Consider the following 16076-nt stretch of genomic DNA (forward strand, 5'->3'; position numbering starts at 1 on the left):
GACAGGTCTGCTCCGAGCTGATCAGCGCCTCTCAGAGCACCACACCACAGGATTTGCGATCAGAAATATTAAACATGTTCATTATCGATGATCTCCCCTTCCGACGCCTCCCGAGAGGCTCCGACTGGAAAAAATCTCTCTGAACACACCGCACACTACACGAAGATCGGACCCGAACTCCCGACAGTCGGACCTTGTCAGCTTCGGCCGGGAGGAGAAGATCGGGATTCTGCAGTGTGTGCTGGCCTTAAACTGACCCACAGGTTGACGTGACCCGCCCACTTTCCCGCCGACAGAAACCAAAACACAGACGATAGAACTTCCGGGTCACGGAGATTGAAGAAATTGAAAAATCACATTAAAGTCTGCTCTGTGGCCGTGTTTCAAATTTCCTGTATTTGATCTGTCTTAACAAACGGGATATTGATAAACAAACCAATTTTCATTTATTTGTTTTTATTTTAAAAACAAAAAAAGGAAAAATGACTTATTTTTCTATATATTTTGTTTTATGATTGTTAATTGAGTATCAATTGAGCGAATGATACACAGATTCTGCAGCCTCAGTATGGCTTCATTATGTCGTCAGGTAAATATGGAACCACGCTGGTGCAGGACTTTGCTCTCAGAGCGTGTAAAAAGTTGCTCAAATAAATGAGTCTCAGTGTAGAAGTATCCATATCCATAGGGTATAATGAAATTATGTGTTTCGGAGAAACTGAGAAGTTGGAAGAAAAATGCGAGAATGCACAGAGCTGCTGGAGCAGCTGCCACTCACGTAGGCACCAGAAGAAGAGCTACAGGTAACAGGTAACAGACCTACAGGGCTGCAGGGTGTGCTCGAGCTTGAGATGAGGTGAAATCTCTAACTACCTGGTGTCAGGAAAATAACCTGTCCCTGAACGTCAACAAAACTAAGGAGATGATTGTGGACTTCAGGAGACAGTGAGCAGACCAGCATCCCCCCATCTACATCAACAACGCAGAAGTTGAGCAGGTCAACAGCTTCAAATTCCTTGGCGTTCATATCAGTGAGGACCTGTCTTGGACACTACATGCAGACACTGTGGCAAAGAAAGCCCGACAGAGACTCTACTTTCTGAGGAAGTTGAGGAAGTTTGGTCTGAACACCAGCATCCTCACAAACTTCTACAGGTGCACCATCGAGAGCCTGCTGACAGGCTGCATCACAGTGTGGTTTGGGAACTGCACTGCTCAGAGCTGAAAAGAACTACAGAGGGTGGTGCGAGCGGCAGAGGACATCACTGGCTGCAGTCTCCCTCTCCATCCAGGACATTTACCACAGCAGGGGTCTGCGTAAGGCACACAGCATCACCGAGGACCATACTCACCCAGCACAGGGACTTTTCCGTCTGCTACCCTTTGGCAGACGATACAGGAGCCTACCAGCACGGCCTAAAAAACTTAAAGACCATTACTACCCCCGAAGCTGTCAGACTACTAAACTCCAACAATACTCCCAATAAACCGGATTCTCTACAAGACTGCACCAAACCATCCGGCATTATATGTTTACTGTTCCATCTAAATGTATAATGTATGGAACTACCTTATTGTCAATGCGGAGCAGGCGGCTGTCCTGGGCCCACTGCTGCGTGGGGACCCATCCTGAGGGGGGGGGGGGTGCTGAAGAAAACGGTAAGGAAGGATATAACACTTGCATTCATGATGATGAAATTGTTTAAAAAATAAAAATGGGGAAAAAAATTCCCTTCTCCCCTTGTCTGTCTGCCTGTCATGCACGGGTACGTGCGCACCCATGTTGTCTGTTGTTTACTTTTGCCGGAGGTGTAGCCTGTATTTTCTGCTCCGTTCTCTAATGAGAAAGAAGCTGTTTGTGAGAAGCCGATTTGTGCTGGGAAGCAATTGATCACTCATTTATTTTAATTTTGTGTGCTTTGTGCCTGAGGAAGATCGTACCTGGTCAAAACGTTGTGCAACTGCACGCTTGGGAGAACTTTTTTGTGGGGTGTTTTATTTTATTTCATTTGATTTATTTCGGTTTATTGTTTTTCATACCTGTTTTTGCAAATCCTCCACCGGACGGGTGTGAGAGATGTGGGAGGAAGAGGGGGATTGCGACCATGGTCGGCGCAGCAGCTGTGTGCGTGACCAGGAAGCCCAGCAGGGGTGCAAACAAAACTTCCCGCCGGGGAGATTTTGAGAAGGATCGCTGGGGGAGGCAGTGGCGACCCAGGAACGCCCAAGCAGACCAACGGACAATTATAGAACTCAGCTGTATTGAATCTGACATCGCCGGATGTCATTTGATTTTTATCTCTAGTTTGATACCTATATCTTAAAGCCTGCATTAGGCTTTTAATTAGGTATGACATCATGACTGGCAAAATCCATGGTGCTGTCCATGGTGCTGAAACCTTATTTGAATCGTTCTGACCACATGCACCTGCTTGCTGCGGTTGTGTCAGAGGGGCTGATCTGCGACATTTTGTTTTTTCAGCGATTGTGATTTTTTAAATTTTTTTACTTTTTATTTAGTTTTTGTTTTTTTTTTATATACGAATGAACAAAATATGTTGTCGGAGACAGGTGGTCAAAAGGAAAGAAAAAAGAAACTATATATTTTCACATCGCAGAATAATGCACAGCCTGTATACATTTATACCCACTTACATACGTGCTCTATTAATAATAAATAAAAAAAGACATATTTGGCTTGTGTCAAGACTCATTTTAATTTCTGGTAAGTTATGTTAATAACCTGTACAATTTATATCATCAAATATTCCATGACTGAGTGCAATATCTGGTTGAAAATGTCCGTTTTCATTTGTAGTGATGCCGTCACTTGTTCTATTATGCAGACCTGCTTCAGCTTTTGCTTCCATTCGCTTACAGTTGGTGGTTTAACATTCTTCCAATTCAAAGTTACAATTTTCTTTGCAACCAGTAGTAATATTCACAGTATATATCTCTGGTCAGCACTGAAAAGGTCGACCGGTATGACCCCTAGCAAGTAAAACAGAGTGTTTGAGGGGACTTCTCTCTTTAAGATGTTTTCCATTTCTTGTTTAATTGTTTTCTAACACTCATGTATCTTTGGGCAGTCCCAAAATATATGTGTATGATCACCTATTTTACCACATTGTCTCCAGCACATAGATGCTGAGGGGTTTTTAACAAAATTAGAATTGACCATGGGGGTATGAAAATATCAGATTTTAAGTTTCCAGTCAGATTCTTTCCTTTGCTGACCAGTGACACCTCTATGACTCTCATTACAGAGTTTATCCCACAATTCGTCTTCTATTATACTATTAGTTTCTAATTCCCATTTTTCTTTTATGTTGTAAGTATTCAGAGGACTATCTGATAGAAGATTTTTATAGAGATTAGAGACATGTTTGGACCATGGACACTCTTTTTCTGAAACTGTGATAAAATATTGTCCTATATTATTTGGGATTTTGATAAGTCGGTCTTTGTCTTTATAATTTGTTATGTAACTTCTCATTTGAAGGTATCTATAAAAGTCACTTGATGGTAGATTAAATTGTTCCTGAAGTTGTGGAAAGGACTTTAAATGCGTTTCTTCAAATAACTGATTCAAAATAGTGAGGCCTTTCACCACCCAGCTTTTAAAGCCATAATCCTATATTGAGGGTGAAGGGCGAGAGATGGACCCTGTATCCTTAATCATTTTTTTAACATCTGCCCATATTTTTATTGTATGTTTTATCCATTCATTTCCAATCTTCATCCTATTAACTTGTTTTAAGGCCAGCGATTATGATTTAATGGGGATGTAACGGCCACAAGGGCCCATGGAGAAATGGTTCGCCCCCCTGGGCTGGGACCCCTGATCTGAATGTATAATGCTACATCATTGTCAATGCTATTTATTACCTGTGCAATAACCTGTTTTATGTGCTATATGCTATTATATTGTTTACTTTATTTCTCTTGTAATTTTGCACTATCCTGTTATTAGTACTTACTCTCAGCAAGTCAACGGTTCTATGATCCTAATTATTTCATTGCACTGTCAACCCTGTGTTAAACATGTATATGACAAATAATGAAACTTGAATCTTGAATTTCGAGCTTCCCGAAGATTTCACTGTATTGATTCCTGCACTAAACACCAAACTGCAGGGCGAGGGCCCAGCGCCACCGCTCCCACCACCACCACCATGTGGAGAGGCCCTCTGATTGGTCAGTGATGAGTAACCTCTGTCCAATCAAACAGAGCTCTCAGCATCCAGCTCCGGTAAAGGTAACGGTGAGGCTGATGGTGACCAGCGCACTGAGTGAGTCTGAGCGATGGACTTGAGCCACACACCAACATGTTTTACCATTTCTTGCAATGATAAAAGTTTGAGTCCTTCAGGAAAAAGGAGAGGATTTAGTGGATGAAATTGGACAATCCAGAGAATTTATGAACTAGAACACTTCAACAGGGTCACTGCTGAATCTTGTAAGAGGATTCAAACTATTCAAACTACAGTCAGTGTTTCCAGCTGTTGACATCACACTGAGACTCTATTTAACTTCACTGTTTGCCAGTGGGGAGGGGGGACTCAGTCTCAAAACTTGGACTTATGCAAATTAAAGTGAGATCCATAATGGGCCAAAACAGACTGAATCAGCTGTCTGATGGTCACTGAAAGTGATCTTCTCAGAAAAATGGACTTTGCCAGCAAATATTTCTCAGGCAACAGAACAACAAAGAGAGCCTTGTAGGGATACAGTGTGTTTATTGTGCTGCTGTTGCATTACAGGATGTTTCACGAGTGACAAAATACAATGCTTTCTTTGCAGTTCTGTTGTTTCCTTGAATTCAACTATTATTTTTTTATTCATTATTTTCATTTTTATGGTTATTTACAGAAAAAAATGATTTTCATGAAAATTGCTAATGCTTTTTTTTTTTTACTATGCTGAGTTACCAAGTTAGCTATTCTGTTATTTATGTAGAACTCACTCAAGAGTTATTGCATTGTGCTCATGTTATTCAAATGTTTGGCATTGTTAATGCAAGAGGGGCTTTATTTTGTCAGGTGTTTTTTTTTTTTTTTATCAGTATGAAAGCCTTTGCAAAGTTTAAAACTTTAGCTGTTTCCATTTGAGTTTTAAGGGTGTTTACTGAAAGATTTTAAAATACTTTAATCCATACATCTATGTCAACAGATGCAGAATTGCTATGTACAGTTACAAATGACATTTGATTGGTGTCTTGTCTCATATTTACACACATCTGAATAATATAGAATAAGGTAGTGCTTCCTGTTTGTAATTTATTTTGTCAAGTGTCCACTTATTTAGGTTTCTTGCTTTTGTAATGGAGTATTTCCTTTCCACAGCTGCTTATGCTTACTCTTGTGAAACAGTTGGGTTTTTATGTAAAGTGTGAGACTGTGTTGGATTTGGCACTATATCAATAAAGCGGAATTGAATTGAATGGCGAGCTGTGTTATACATGTTAAGAATTCATGATATTTGAAATGAAAATGTATAATGTGACACAATGATAATATTTAATTAAATATGATGCACTTTATTGTGTTTTGTAAAAAAAAAAAAAAAACAATGTTGCTTTACTCATTTGCATAACTAGGTCCAATTGATACTTTGTTGCAACTTCATAGTCCGGAAAGTTCTAAATGACATCATTGTAGAATGAGAAGGAACCATACTGGCAAAAAGTGGGTCACGTGACATGACACTGATAGAGCCATAGAGCCCTGGTCATTAGAGCAGATAGAGATACAGCCATAGAGCCCTGTTCATGTTCAGTTTTATAATAGATCATTGAACATGTTTGTTAAAGTTCCATTCAGAGGGGATCCAAATTCTTTTATAAATTTAAACCCATTTTTTTCAGTAATACTTCTTTTTTTAGGTAACAGTTAATTTGCCTGGTAATCAGTTACTTTTAAAGTATTGTAACTCAGTAACTAACCTTGTCCAAGAAGCCACACATAATTACCTTTTAAAAATCAACTTTCCCAACACTGCTTATTGCATATTTAAAAGTTAAAAAAAAGTTTCTATAAAGTGCCAGCAATGGTGGGAAAGCATGAATAAACTACCAGTAATATTAAAAAGGACTACAAAGATACTGCACATAAAAAAGTAGGTATGAAAGACCATTCATGTTTAAAAAGCAGGGATATATTATCAGTAATAGTGAAAAGTATCAAGAAAGCAGTTTTATATTAAAAAAAATGAAACGGTTATTAGGTATAACTGTGACTAAAGTGCCACTAATGGTGAGGGCGCTGAAGCTGCAGTAACAGGTTCAGGCCAGCAGGGGCGCAGTGATTCCGCCTTTGCCGTTATTGTGACGGTGGAAAGAGAAAGCTCCTGTTTCATTGTGTATACACACGCACACATACACACACACAGAGCCTCTCCTCCGTCGCCATGGTGCAGATGATGGAGTCTCAGTGTGAGTATTTCATGTATTTTCCGGCGGTGCCCATCACCGACCTGTCGGACCCGGCTCGGTACCGCACGCTGCCCCGCAGGAGTCACCTCTACCTCGGGGAGACGGTCCGCTTCCTCCTGGTGCTGCGGTGCAGGGACGCCGGAGCGACGCCGACGGAGGCCGGCCCCGGTAAGGAGCGCCGCGGGGAGGAGGACCGGGGAGAACCGGGGAGGAGGAGCAGAGAGGACCGGGGAGGAGGACCGGGGAGGAGGACCGGGGAGAACCGGGGAGGAGGAGCAGAGAGGACGACCAGCTGTGGACGGATGGGGGGGAGAAAAGAGGAACCCTGTTTCCATCTTTTACACACGCGCGCGCGCACACACACACACACACACACACACACACACACACACACACGCACACACACACAACGTGAGAGGGGTCAACTGAAAGTGAGGAATTACACATGGAATAACATGTAGATGTATATATTAAGAAAAAGAAACCCTGAGACAAACGTGTGTGTACAAATACAAATTTTCATCTATTGATCCTCTTGTATCCAAATCAATACATTTAGAGATATACCATCAATCAATCTGTCTATCTATCTATGTAAAAAACAAACAAACAAAAAAAAAAAAATACAGAGTTTACCAGAACAGAGTAACAAAGTCTCCAGAGCAATAAGGACGAGGCTGAAATACACAAAGATTACTGAAGAATAATAAAGTATTTCATTTTTCTCACACTTCAGAGCATTTCAGACCCTGGAATGTACTACTTTGAAATCAATCTGGATGGAGGTTATAAATAATCGCTTTATTGGAGCCATGTGATACTTCATGGACTCAGACGTCTGTTGAAATGAGTGAATGCAAATGAAAGGACTTATAGACGTTATAGTAAAGACAGTTTGCCTCTGGGCAGAAGGATGTTTTTCGGCGTATTTAGTGCTTCTGTGCCTCCTCAGCTGATGGTTTTGGGACGGAGTCTGCCAGCAGCCGGGCCTGGAGGGAGCTGGCCGGCTCGCTGTGCGCCGTGGCCAGCGTGAGTCCTGGCGAGAGCAGCCGGCACCGCGGCGGCCACCACCAGCACCACGACTACCAGAGCAGCGGGGACGAGGCCAACGAGGACGGCGAGGAGGACTACATCGCGGTGGCGGAGGCGGCCATCGCCGCGCTAGGCAGCAGGGTGGACTCCCGCTGCCGAACCTTCAGGGACTGCAAGCCGCTGCTCATACACAACTCCTCGGGGACGGCGTCCAGGGAGTTCCGCAGGGCTCCCGTTCAGGTACACACACGCTTGAAGCAGTGGGAAGTCACGTCGTCCCGCTCTGACCTGCTGTGTGTCTTTGTGCCCCGTCAGTCTCCTCTGGACGAGCCGGTGGTCCTGACGGACGAGGTGATCTTCCCCCTGACGGTGTCTCTGGACAAGCTGCCCGTCAGCACCCTCAAAGTGAAGGTGAGACCTGTGGGCATGCGCGGTGTGTGTCTCTGGAGTGTGTGTCTCTGGAGTGTGTCTCTTTGTGCACTCAGGTGATGGTCACTGTGTGGAAGAAGGAGGCGGAGAAGGTGGAGGTCCAGGAGCTGGGCTACCTGAGTGTCCTGCAGCAGAGAGAGCCCACACACACCTTCAGACACGACCTGAACACCTTCAAGGCTCAGGGTGAGCAACACACACACTTTCCAACACAAAGCTTCAGACGGGAGTGACTCTGTGTTGTAACGAAGCTTCTCTTCCACAGTCAGCACCACGCTGACTGTCCTGCCGCCTCCAGCGCTCCGCTGTAAGCTGATGACGGTGTCCGGGAGGCACCTGGCCGTGCTCAAAGGTACCGCAACACATTGACTCGTAGTGAAGAACCGTCCAGAGAGCAAGAAGGGAAAAACTCATCCATCTTTTTAGTTTCTGGGCGTATGGCAGAGATATGGGACTTCAAAGATGGCCACGTTTTCATTCCTTCTTGGTGTAGCGGCCCCGCAGATGTTTTTGGTAATCAAGCTGCAGAGTTTCAAACGGGTGTCAATTTATTTATCCCTCTCTAAGAAAACTCTGCACACATTGAAATTACAACACAAGTCTACAAGATACTTCTTTAAATTAAATGCATGTTGTTTACAGAATGGATATATTTTGCAGTTAAACAGATTAAATACTGATTTTCTTCAGCTTCACCCATTCAACAGTAATGCACAATTTATATTCTCATACTTGCACCACCTGCTGGTACCAGGTGGTATTACAGGACCGACTGTGTGGTGGCCAGCTGGTGGCCTCGGTACTTTATGTTCATGATTTAAACATTGAAATGTTGATGGAATGATGGAAACAATGAGGAAGCTTGAGTAGCTTGGTGAGAATCATTATGTCTCTTATCAGTGCTGAACGAGTCGTCGCAGGAGGAGCTTAGCGTTCGGGATGTTCGGATTCTACCCAACCTGAACGCGTCGTACCTTCCCATGATGCCGGACGGCTCGGTGCTGCTGGTGGACAACGTGTGGTACGAAGTGAACACTCCTCTTGGTGATGCTCAGGGCTTGACCCGGCGTCAAGCTCACCGCGTTCGTTCTCACGTTTCACAGCCACCAGTCCGGCGAGGTGGGCATGGCGTCCTTCTGCCGGGTGGACAGTACGGCTGGGCGCCTTCCCAGCATGCTCAGTGCTCTGGAGGAGCACGACTTCCTGTTCCAGCTGCACCTGAACGACATCCCACAGGACGACTCAAACGAGGTGTGTGTGTGTGTGTGTGTGTGTGTGTGTGTGTGTGTGTGTGTGTTCTCGTATTTCTATCCTTGTTGGGGCCAAATGTCCCCACAAGGATAGCAAAACGTGGAACGACGTGCCTTGTGGGGACCTTTTTCTGGTCCTAAGTAGGAGAAACAGTGTTTTCTTGACCATGTTGTTGTTACTGAAAAAAGTAAAAGTGCAAAAACATTTCTTTAGGGTTAGGCTTTATTGTGGTGTGGGTTAGGGTTAGGGTAAGGGTCAGGGTTAGGGGCTAGACATGAATGGGAGTCAATGGACGGTCCCCACAAGGATAGAAATACAAGACTGAGCGTGTGTGTGTGTGTGTGTGTGTGTGTGTGTGTGTGTTTGGTGGCTGAGGTTTTGTGAGGGATGTGTAAGAGTAGGTATGCATCTCACTGTTTGTGTGTGTGTGTGTGTGTGATGTGTTTCTAGGGTCTGGAGGTTCCCCTGGTCGCTGTTCTGCAGTGGTCAACTCCCAAGATGCCGTTCACCAACTGTATCTACACACACTACAGGTAAAGACTCAGTGACACTGATGAAGAACCAACAAATGAACCAAGGTCCAGTTTGATGGTTCCTGAATTCCTGGAGGAGCCATTCATTTAGAACAACGCTCATGTTACAGAAACCTGAAATTACCCCCCACCCCTCTTCCTCCAGGCTGCCCAGCATCCGGCTGGACCGGCCGCGGTTCGTCATGACGGCCAGCTGTCCGAGCACGGTCAGAGTGAAGGAGAACTTCAAGGTCAAATACGTTCTCCTCAACAACCTGCAGGACTTCCTGGCTGTGCGTCTCGTCTGGACTCCTGAGGGTCAGTGTGGCTGAGCTCTGAAGGTTCCTTCACAGAGGCCAGTTGGAGCCAAACAGTTCCTCAACTCAGTTTTTGGAGCAGGTTGGACGTGGGTTGGTGTTTGGATCTCTTTTAACTCTGACTGGAAAATAGATGTTCTGGTTTAGATTTGGTTTTTGACTTTGACTAGTTTAAGCAACTTGGTTTTCGGACTTTGTTTGAGATGGGTTCTGACCGGTTTTGGATCCAGTTGACATCAGGACTCTATGACCTTATGATCACGATTTCTAACCATTGACTGAGGAGGAGTTCAGACTGCTTTCATTTCAGCCTGAGCCCAGTTTTTCATGGGTTTTAGCTTGATGTCGGACCAGTCCCAAACATGTTTAGACCAGTTTGAAGCTGATTTGAACTGATTTCGGACCATTGCTTGTGCTCAGACTGGTTTGGGATCTTTGTACTCTTGCAGGGTGGGTCTGGGTCTAACGTCTGAAACTGTTTTCAGGCCGTGGTCAGGGTGAGGATGCAGCGCTCGCTGCGGTGGTTTGTCACACTCCTCTCAGTAACCTCGGTCACTGTCGCAAAGGCAGCACGTTGTCCTTCAGTGTGGCGTTCCAGATCCTCAAACCAGGACTGTACGAGGTGCGTTCCATCATATCCTCCTTGCGTCCTCACCGTTTGGTTCTTCCTGCTTTCAGCTTTCGGTCTTCTTTTCCTCACCATCTCCTCATTTTTTTTTCTCCTCTTCCTCTCATTTCCAGCTGAGTCAACACATGAAGCTGAAGCTCCAGTTCACGGCCTCCGTTTCCAACCCTCCGCCGGACGCTCGGCCTCTCTCACGTAAAGACGCAAATGAAACTTTAAAAACACAAAAACAACAAATTTTCATCAAACACATGACTGTAGAAAAGTTGTCAACCATAGAAAGCATGACCCTCAAAGTTACCTACAAAAAAGTTGAGACATTGTCAGACTGAAACATTTATTCAAAAGTTGCTCAGATCAAGTGAAGAATGTGAGACATTTGGTCACATTGTAAAGTAAATTGGTCATTTTTTATCAGGTTATACACGTCTCTGGGTTTTTCAGCGCCAGTGAGTTTCTGGAACATGACGACCACACGGTGAAGTGTGATTGGTCATTTCGGCGCTTTGGTTGGTTGCTCACTAGTTTGGTTCTTTTGGTCATTTTGTTAGTTGGTAAGTTGGCTGTCTGGTAAGTAGTTGGTTCATTTTTTTTTTTTTTATGTTTGGTTGATGGATTTGTAGTTTAGTCAAATATTTGGTGGTACGGTTGGTATTTTAGTTGATGATTGTTTAATTCTTACTTTTGTTAGCTGGCAATTGGCTCAATTGTCTGGTAGTTTGTTGATTTTGTTTAGTTTGCTGTTTCGTTTTTGCTGTTGATAGTTTGATTCTGGGGAAAGGGTTTACTTGGTTAGGAGTTAAGAATTTAATCATTATTCATATTGATTAGGGTTATGGTAGTTTGGTTGGTAGTTTTGTAGTTTGAATGAGGTATAAGTAGCTTAGCAGTAGCTTGGTTGGTTCCATGTTTTTTTTGGTTGGGGTTATGGCAGTTTGTGTTGGTTGAGTTGTAAGTAATTTTTGCGGTGGTATTTAGATTCTGGGGAAAGTAGTTTCGCTCGTTGGTAGTTTTGTAGTTTGGTTGAAGTTCAGTTCTGGGTAAACTAGAAGTTTTGTTGGATGGTAGTTTTGTAGTTTGGTTGGTTGAGGAATAAGTAGTTTGGGTGGTAGTGTGATTCTGAGGAAAGTATTTTGATTGGTTTGAACTTGAGTCATTACTCATAGTGGTTGGTAGTTTGGTTGATGTGTAAGTAATTTGATTCTGGCTTAGGCAATCAATCACACTGCTGAGGGCTTTTGTTGGTAGTTTGGCAGTAGATTTGTTACAAGTGTAAAAAGAATTCAGCGGCGGCCTGGAAGAGCTGGCGGAGATGTCCAGACTTCATCTTGTCCTCACCTGACAGGGAAAAACAGCCCATCCAGCCCGGCGGTTCGAGACCTGCTGGACCGCCACCAGGCCAGTCTGGGGCGCTCGCAGTCGTTCTCCCACCAGCAGCCGTCGCGCTCGCACATCATGAGGTGAGCCCCGCACGTCCGGAGGCCAGGGGAGATTTACGCTTGACCACAGCTTTTGACCCCACGTCTGTATCTGTCTGTCAGGACGGGCAGCGCCATGGAGCGCCGCGCCATCACCCCTCCCGTCGGGTCACCGGTCGGACGGCCGCTTTACCTCCCGCCGCAGGACAAATCCCTGCTGTCGCTCGACAAGATCGCCAAGAGGGAGTGTAAGGTCCTGGTGATAGATCCTGTCAGCTAGGAGACACAAGGAGGCGGGACACCAAAACATGAACTCTGACCTTCAGTTGGAGAGAAACTGTAAATATATTTATAATTCTCTAACTTATAGTCAAGTCACTGGAAAAGTTCCTCCCACAGCTGTAAAGATCAGCTGTAGCTCTCAAGGTATTTACAGTGGCGTTACCATAGGAACAGTGTTACAACGGTGGGAGGAGCGATCAATATTGTCCTGATTTCAGTAACGCGACTTTCACCTCCACCTTTTCTCAGTGTCACAGTGTTTCAAGAGCAGTCCACTGTCTGTGAACACAGTCTGATGCAAGGTTCAAAGGTCAAACATGCTGTGTTATGTATCCAAGGCTTTTTTTGGGAGTGAACCTCAGTATTACAGTGCTTCATAAACACTGTTGTTAAATAAAGAACAATTAAACCCACTCTCTCTGAGCAAAGTCCAGTATGTGTGCATGCACACACACACACACACACACACACACACACACACACACACACACACACACACACACCCACACACACACAAAGGTTTCAAGCCCCTTGGTCAGGTACAAATATATTCAGCCCTTCCTGGTTACCATGGTAACTGTTCTAAACATGATCTCAGCGATGCTGGTTGGATTGAGGTGAAAATCACAGTTTTGTCTTATTTACTCAAATGGTAATATTATACTGTCTAGCCAGGTTATTCCTACCCAATCATATTAATCAATTGTATATCACAAACTTCAACATGTTTTTATATGAAAATTGTATATTTCTCTATGTATGTATTTGTGTATGCATTGCATACATACATGTTCATTTATGCATGCATGCATGTTTGCATTAGACAAATATAAAGATTCAGTAGAACAGCAGAAGCAGTGATGATGCACCAGATGCGCCACACACACCACATGGGTTTGTTTTCACGGAGTGCCTGACCAGGTGAACCGGAAGTGACGGCACCGCGAAGGTAATGTTGCATTACATGATGAAAGAAAAATTCTATCAATAGGAATGGACCAAAGTAATAATGAAATATTGGTGATGTCACCGCATCCTACGTCATCTGGTTCCATAGTGTAGCGGTTATCACGTCTGCTTTACACGCAGAAGGTCCTGGGTTCGAGCCCCAGTGGAACCATCGCTTTTTGTTTTTCCAATGAGATGTGCAGTTTTCTTTCCGTATCAAACAGTTCGAAAACTCTTACGAAAATAACTGGATATCTGCACATGGAGAGCAGTGGGTTTATGTCAAATCGGTTTCTGTGTTATATTAATCTTTAACCCTTCCCAGGAAACACTTCCTACAAAGAATCAAAATAAAAAGAGAATGTATTCATGTACAGTGAAGCTTCACATTTTCATATGTACTATAAACCTTTAAGATTAAAGTAAATATGAGAAGAATTTCAAATCAGGCAAATGAGAAATGAAAGGGTTGTTCCCTGATTTTTATTTTCACTTATACAGTACTCGGATGTAAATTATAATTAATATATATCTGTTAGTGTACATCTGTAATTTAATTGTATCTGTCTTAAATTTATATTTAAATTATATTTAATTATGTCTGTTAGTTTATATCTGTTACTAAATCATATCTGTCCTAAATTTATATTCAAATTATACTTTGTACGATTGAGCTTTGTAAATGTTCACATTTCTATTTATTTCTTTTCTCTGTGCTGCTGAAACACTGCTATTCCCCCCTGTGGGACAAATAAAGGACTTTCAATCAATTCAATTTATAATGAAAGAAGAAGACTGCAGTTTGGTTTGTTTTCAGATGTTTTATTGCAGCGATCCTCCAGACGAGCAATTTACCACATTAACACTTTAAATTCCACCCAAACAAACAAACTTTGATCCTCATGTAACAGTTTGTGTTTTAATGTCGGTCACGCATTGCCTTGTTACATAACATGGATATGTGTGTGTGTGTGTGTGTGTGTGTGTGTGTGTGTGTGTGTGTGTGTGTGTGAGTGTGTGTGTTTGGTCACGTTCACAAAAAAAAAAAAAACACCCAATCAAAAGAATTATATCACATTTCATCTGAAAACAGTGAACAACAATAAACATTTAAAATTCAAAATAAATAATCCAAGCTTGGCCCCGCCCCCCTTTTTCCTTAATCTCCACAAAACCAAACTCAGGCTCCACGGAGAGGCGGTGGGCAGTCACAGGTCAGAGGTCAGCTCCTATGTCACCATGTACTCCTGGCGCTTGTTGAGCCGCACCTGACAGAGCGAGACGGCGCCGACCGCCACGTAGACGGCGGCGGCGATGAAGCAGTTGATGCCGACCTGGTTGTAGAGACTGTAGATGTTCTGGGGAGGGTTTTTACTGCGGGACAGGAAGAGGGAGATGGGAAGAGGAATAAACCGACATTTTTTCTCACTGGAAGGTGAACAGCTCCCCCTAAAAGCAGAAACTGAGTAGATTCTTTATCTTCTTTTCTTATCTCCTTATTTCTTCCATTTTGAAGCGTTTGTTTGTGTTGTAATGTTAAGCACTCAGCGTATATATGAGTTATGAGTCATGTATATTGCACTCTAATGAAAAAAGACATAAAAAACAAACAAAAAAACAACAGGAAGTGATTGTAGGCAGACAGGAGGTGATCTAAAGGAAGTGAGCGGCGGCGGACACTCACTCCTCCCGGATGTCCTCCTCGGTGAACGGCACGTCCTCGATCAGCACGGCCGACTTGGCGCTGAAGAAAATCCCCAACATGGCCTAAAACAACAACAAAAGAAATCAAAGTGGCGGGACAGTTTTTGTTTCCTGTGAACTGATAAAGACATAAATCTGTCTCAAAACGTCTTGTCAGAGTCATTCTCAGATGGACAATTCTGACTTCCTCTTCCAAAGTGTCACATGACTCCCTGAAGAGGAATTTAACCATTCATCATACACACCACATCTGGTAACTTCTGCATTTCATCTTGAGATGTTTCTCTTTAGTAACAGTTCTATCACAAGGCACAAGTTCCTATTTTTGGAATATTCACGTCAGATTGTTTCAAGGTTGACATTAGAGTTATTATAATAAACCTCAACATTGCTTTCACCTGGAAGAAGTGACAAAGTGCAAGGTTAGGGAAAGAAACATGATATTGGATGAAAACATTACTCATGAACGTGAAGACCAGTAACTGCATAAACCTTAGTTAAGCTTTTTCATAACATCCGTGTTGAATTAAAGAGAAACAATTTAACTGGGAATATCTGAGAGAAACATTAGACGGTTTCACGTGACAGCAGCTCGAAAGGACAGTCAAACAGCATTAATTCAATGTCTGAAGGACCACAGTAAATACATAGCGGCCTGATGGCACCGTCTATTTCCTGGAAAAGAACTGCCAGTTAGACATGAAATTCCACGTTAATATCAATAGACTAAACAAACTCTGAATAAAATGTGTTCTGAATGTCTCCGAGATGCGCTATCACTGAGAACAAGATCATCTAGACGACTGTTCAAGCGTCAGTGAGTCAGTTTATCCAGGAGCTAGTCGGTTCCCGCACGGAGGATCATACCAGCATAATGACGCCCCAGATGCTGATCACGATCCCACACGCGGCCATCTTCGGCCCGCAGAACAACAGCGACGGCATGTCGGTGTCCGGAGGGTTCCAGGGGTCAGTCCGGAAGGTCCACAAATAATTTATAACCTAAATCTAATCCACACACAGTCCCATCGAAGGACGCGGCTCCGCGGTCAGCTGATCCTTCAACCTCGGCTTCAGTCGGCACAGTTCGGTAGAAATCGTAATCCGCATTGCAAGCACCAATCA

General features: G+C 43.5%; 2 protein-coding genes and 1 non-coding gene across 3 annotated transcripts; 2 read left to right on the forward strand and 1 right to left on the reverse strand.

Annotated features, from left to right (window-relative positions):
- The first annotated feature begins 6408 nt into the window (after nucleotides 1-6408).
- LOC115395797 (microtubule-associated protein 11-like) lies at nucleotides 6409-12685 on the forward strand. The gene is made up of 13 exons (XM_030101449.1): nucleotides 6409-6601; nucleotides 7386-7705; nucleotides 7781-7876; nucleotides 7951-8080; nucleotides 8160-8246; nucleotides 8795-8915; nucleotides 8998-9145; nucleotides 9596-9678; nucleotides 9824-9975; nucleotides 10460-10596; nucleotides 10716-10794; nucleotides 11945-12059; nucleotides 12141-12685. Exons 1-13 carry the CDS (start codon nucleotides 6409-6411, stop codon nucleotides 12295-12297), a joined length of 1818 nt encoding a protein of 605 aa, XP_029957309.1. The 3' UTR covers nucleotides 12298-12685.
- Nucleotides 12686-13346: 661 nt separating this feature from the next.
- On the forward strand, nucleotides 13347-13419 carry trnav-uac (transfer RNA valine (anticodon UAC)). Its single transcript has one exon. It is a non-coding gene; the product is annotated as a tRNA-Val (tRNA).
- A 629-nt stretch (nucleotides 13420-14048) lies between these two features.
- rnasekb (ribonuclease, RNase K b) lies at nucleotides 14049-16076 on the reverse strand. The gene is made up of 3 exons (XM_030101498.1): nucleotides 15819-16076; nucleotides 14932-15014; nucleotides 14049-14621 (listed from the first exon to the last, which is right to left on the reverse strand). The coding sequence occupies exons 1-3, from the start codon at nucleotides 15894-15896 to the stop codon at nucleotides 14477-14479; spliced, it is 306 nt and encodes a 101-aa protein (XP_029957358.1). The 5' UTR covers nucleotides 15897-16076; the 3' UTR covers nucleotides 14049-14476.

The sequence above is a fragment of the Salarias fasciatus genome, chromosome 10 (genome assembly GCF_902148845.1).
Source record: "Salarias fasciatus chromosome 10, fSalaFa1.1, whole genome shotgun sequence".
Classification (NCBI taxonomy): domain Eukaryota; kingdom Metazoa; phylum Chordata; class Actinopteri; order Blenniiformes; family Blenniidae; genus Salarias; species Salarias fasciatus.

Bases quoted from the DNA above. Each gene is read 5' to 3' on its own strand.
- LOC115395797 (XM_030101449.1), top strand. From the start codon at position 6,409: ATGGTGCAGATGATGGAGTCTCAGTGTGAGTATTTCATGTATTTTCCG. The intron at 7,877-7,950 runs GTGAGACCTGTG...TTGTGCACTCAG, and splicing joins TCAGCACCCTCAAAGTGAAG to GTGATGGTCACTGTGTGGAA. The intron at 8,247-8,794 runs GTACCGCAACAC...GTCTCTTATCAG, and splicing joins GCACCTGGCCGTGCTCAAAG to TGCTGAACGAGTCGTCGCAG.
- rnasekb (XM_030101498.1), bottom strand. From the start codon at position 15,896: ATGCCGTCGCTGTTGTTCTGCGGGCCGAAGATGGCCGCGTGTGGGATC. The intron at 15,015-15,818 runs GTATGATCCTCC...TTGTTGTTTTAG, and splicing joins TCTGGGGCGTCATTATGCTG to GCCATGTTGGGGATTTTCTT. The intron at 14,622-14,931 runs GTGAGTGTCCGC...CCTGTCCCGCAG, and splicing joins GAGGAGGACATCCGGGAGGA to TAAAAACCCTCCCCAGAACA.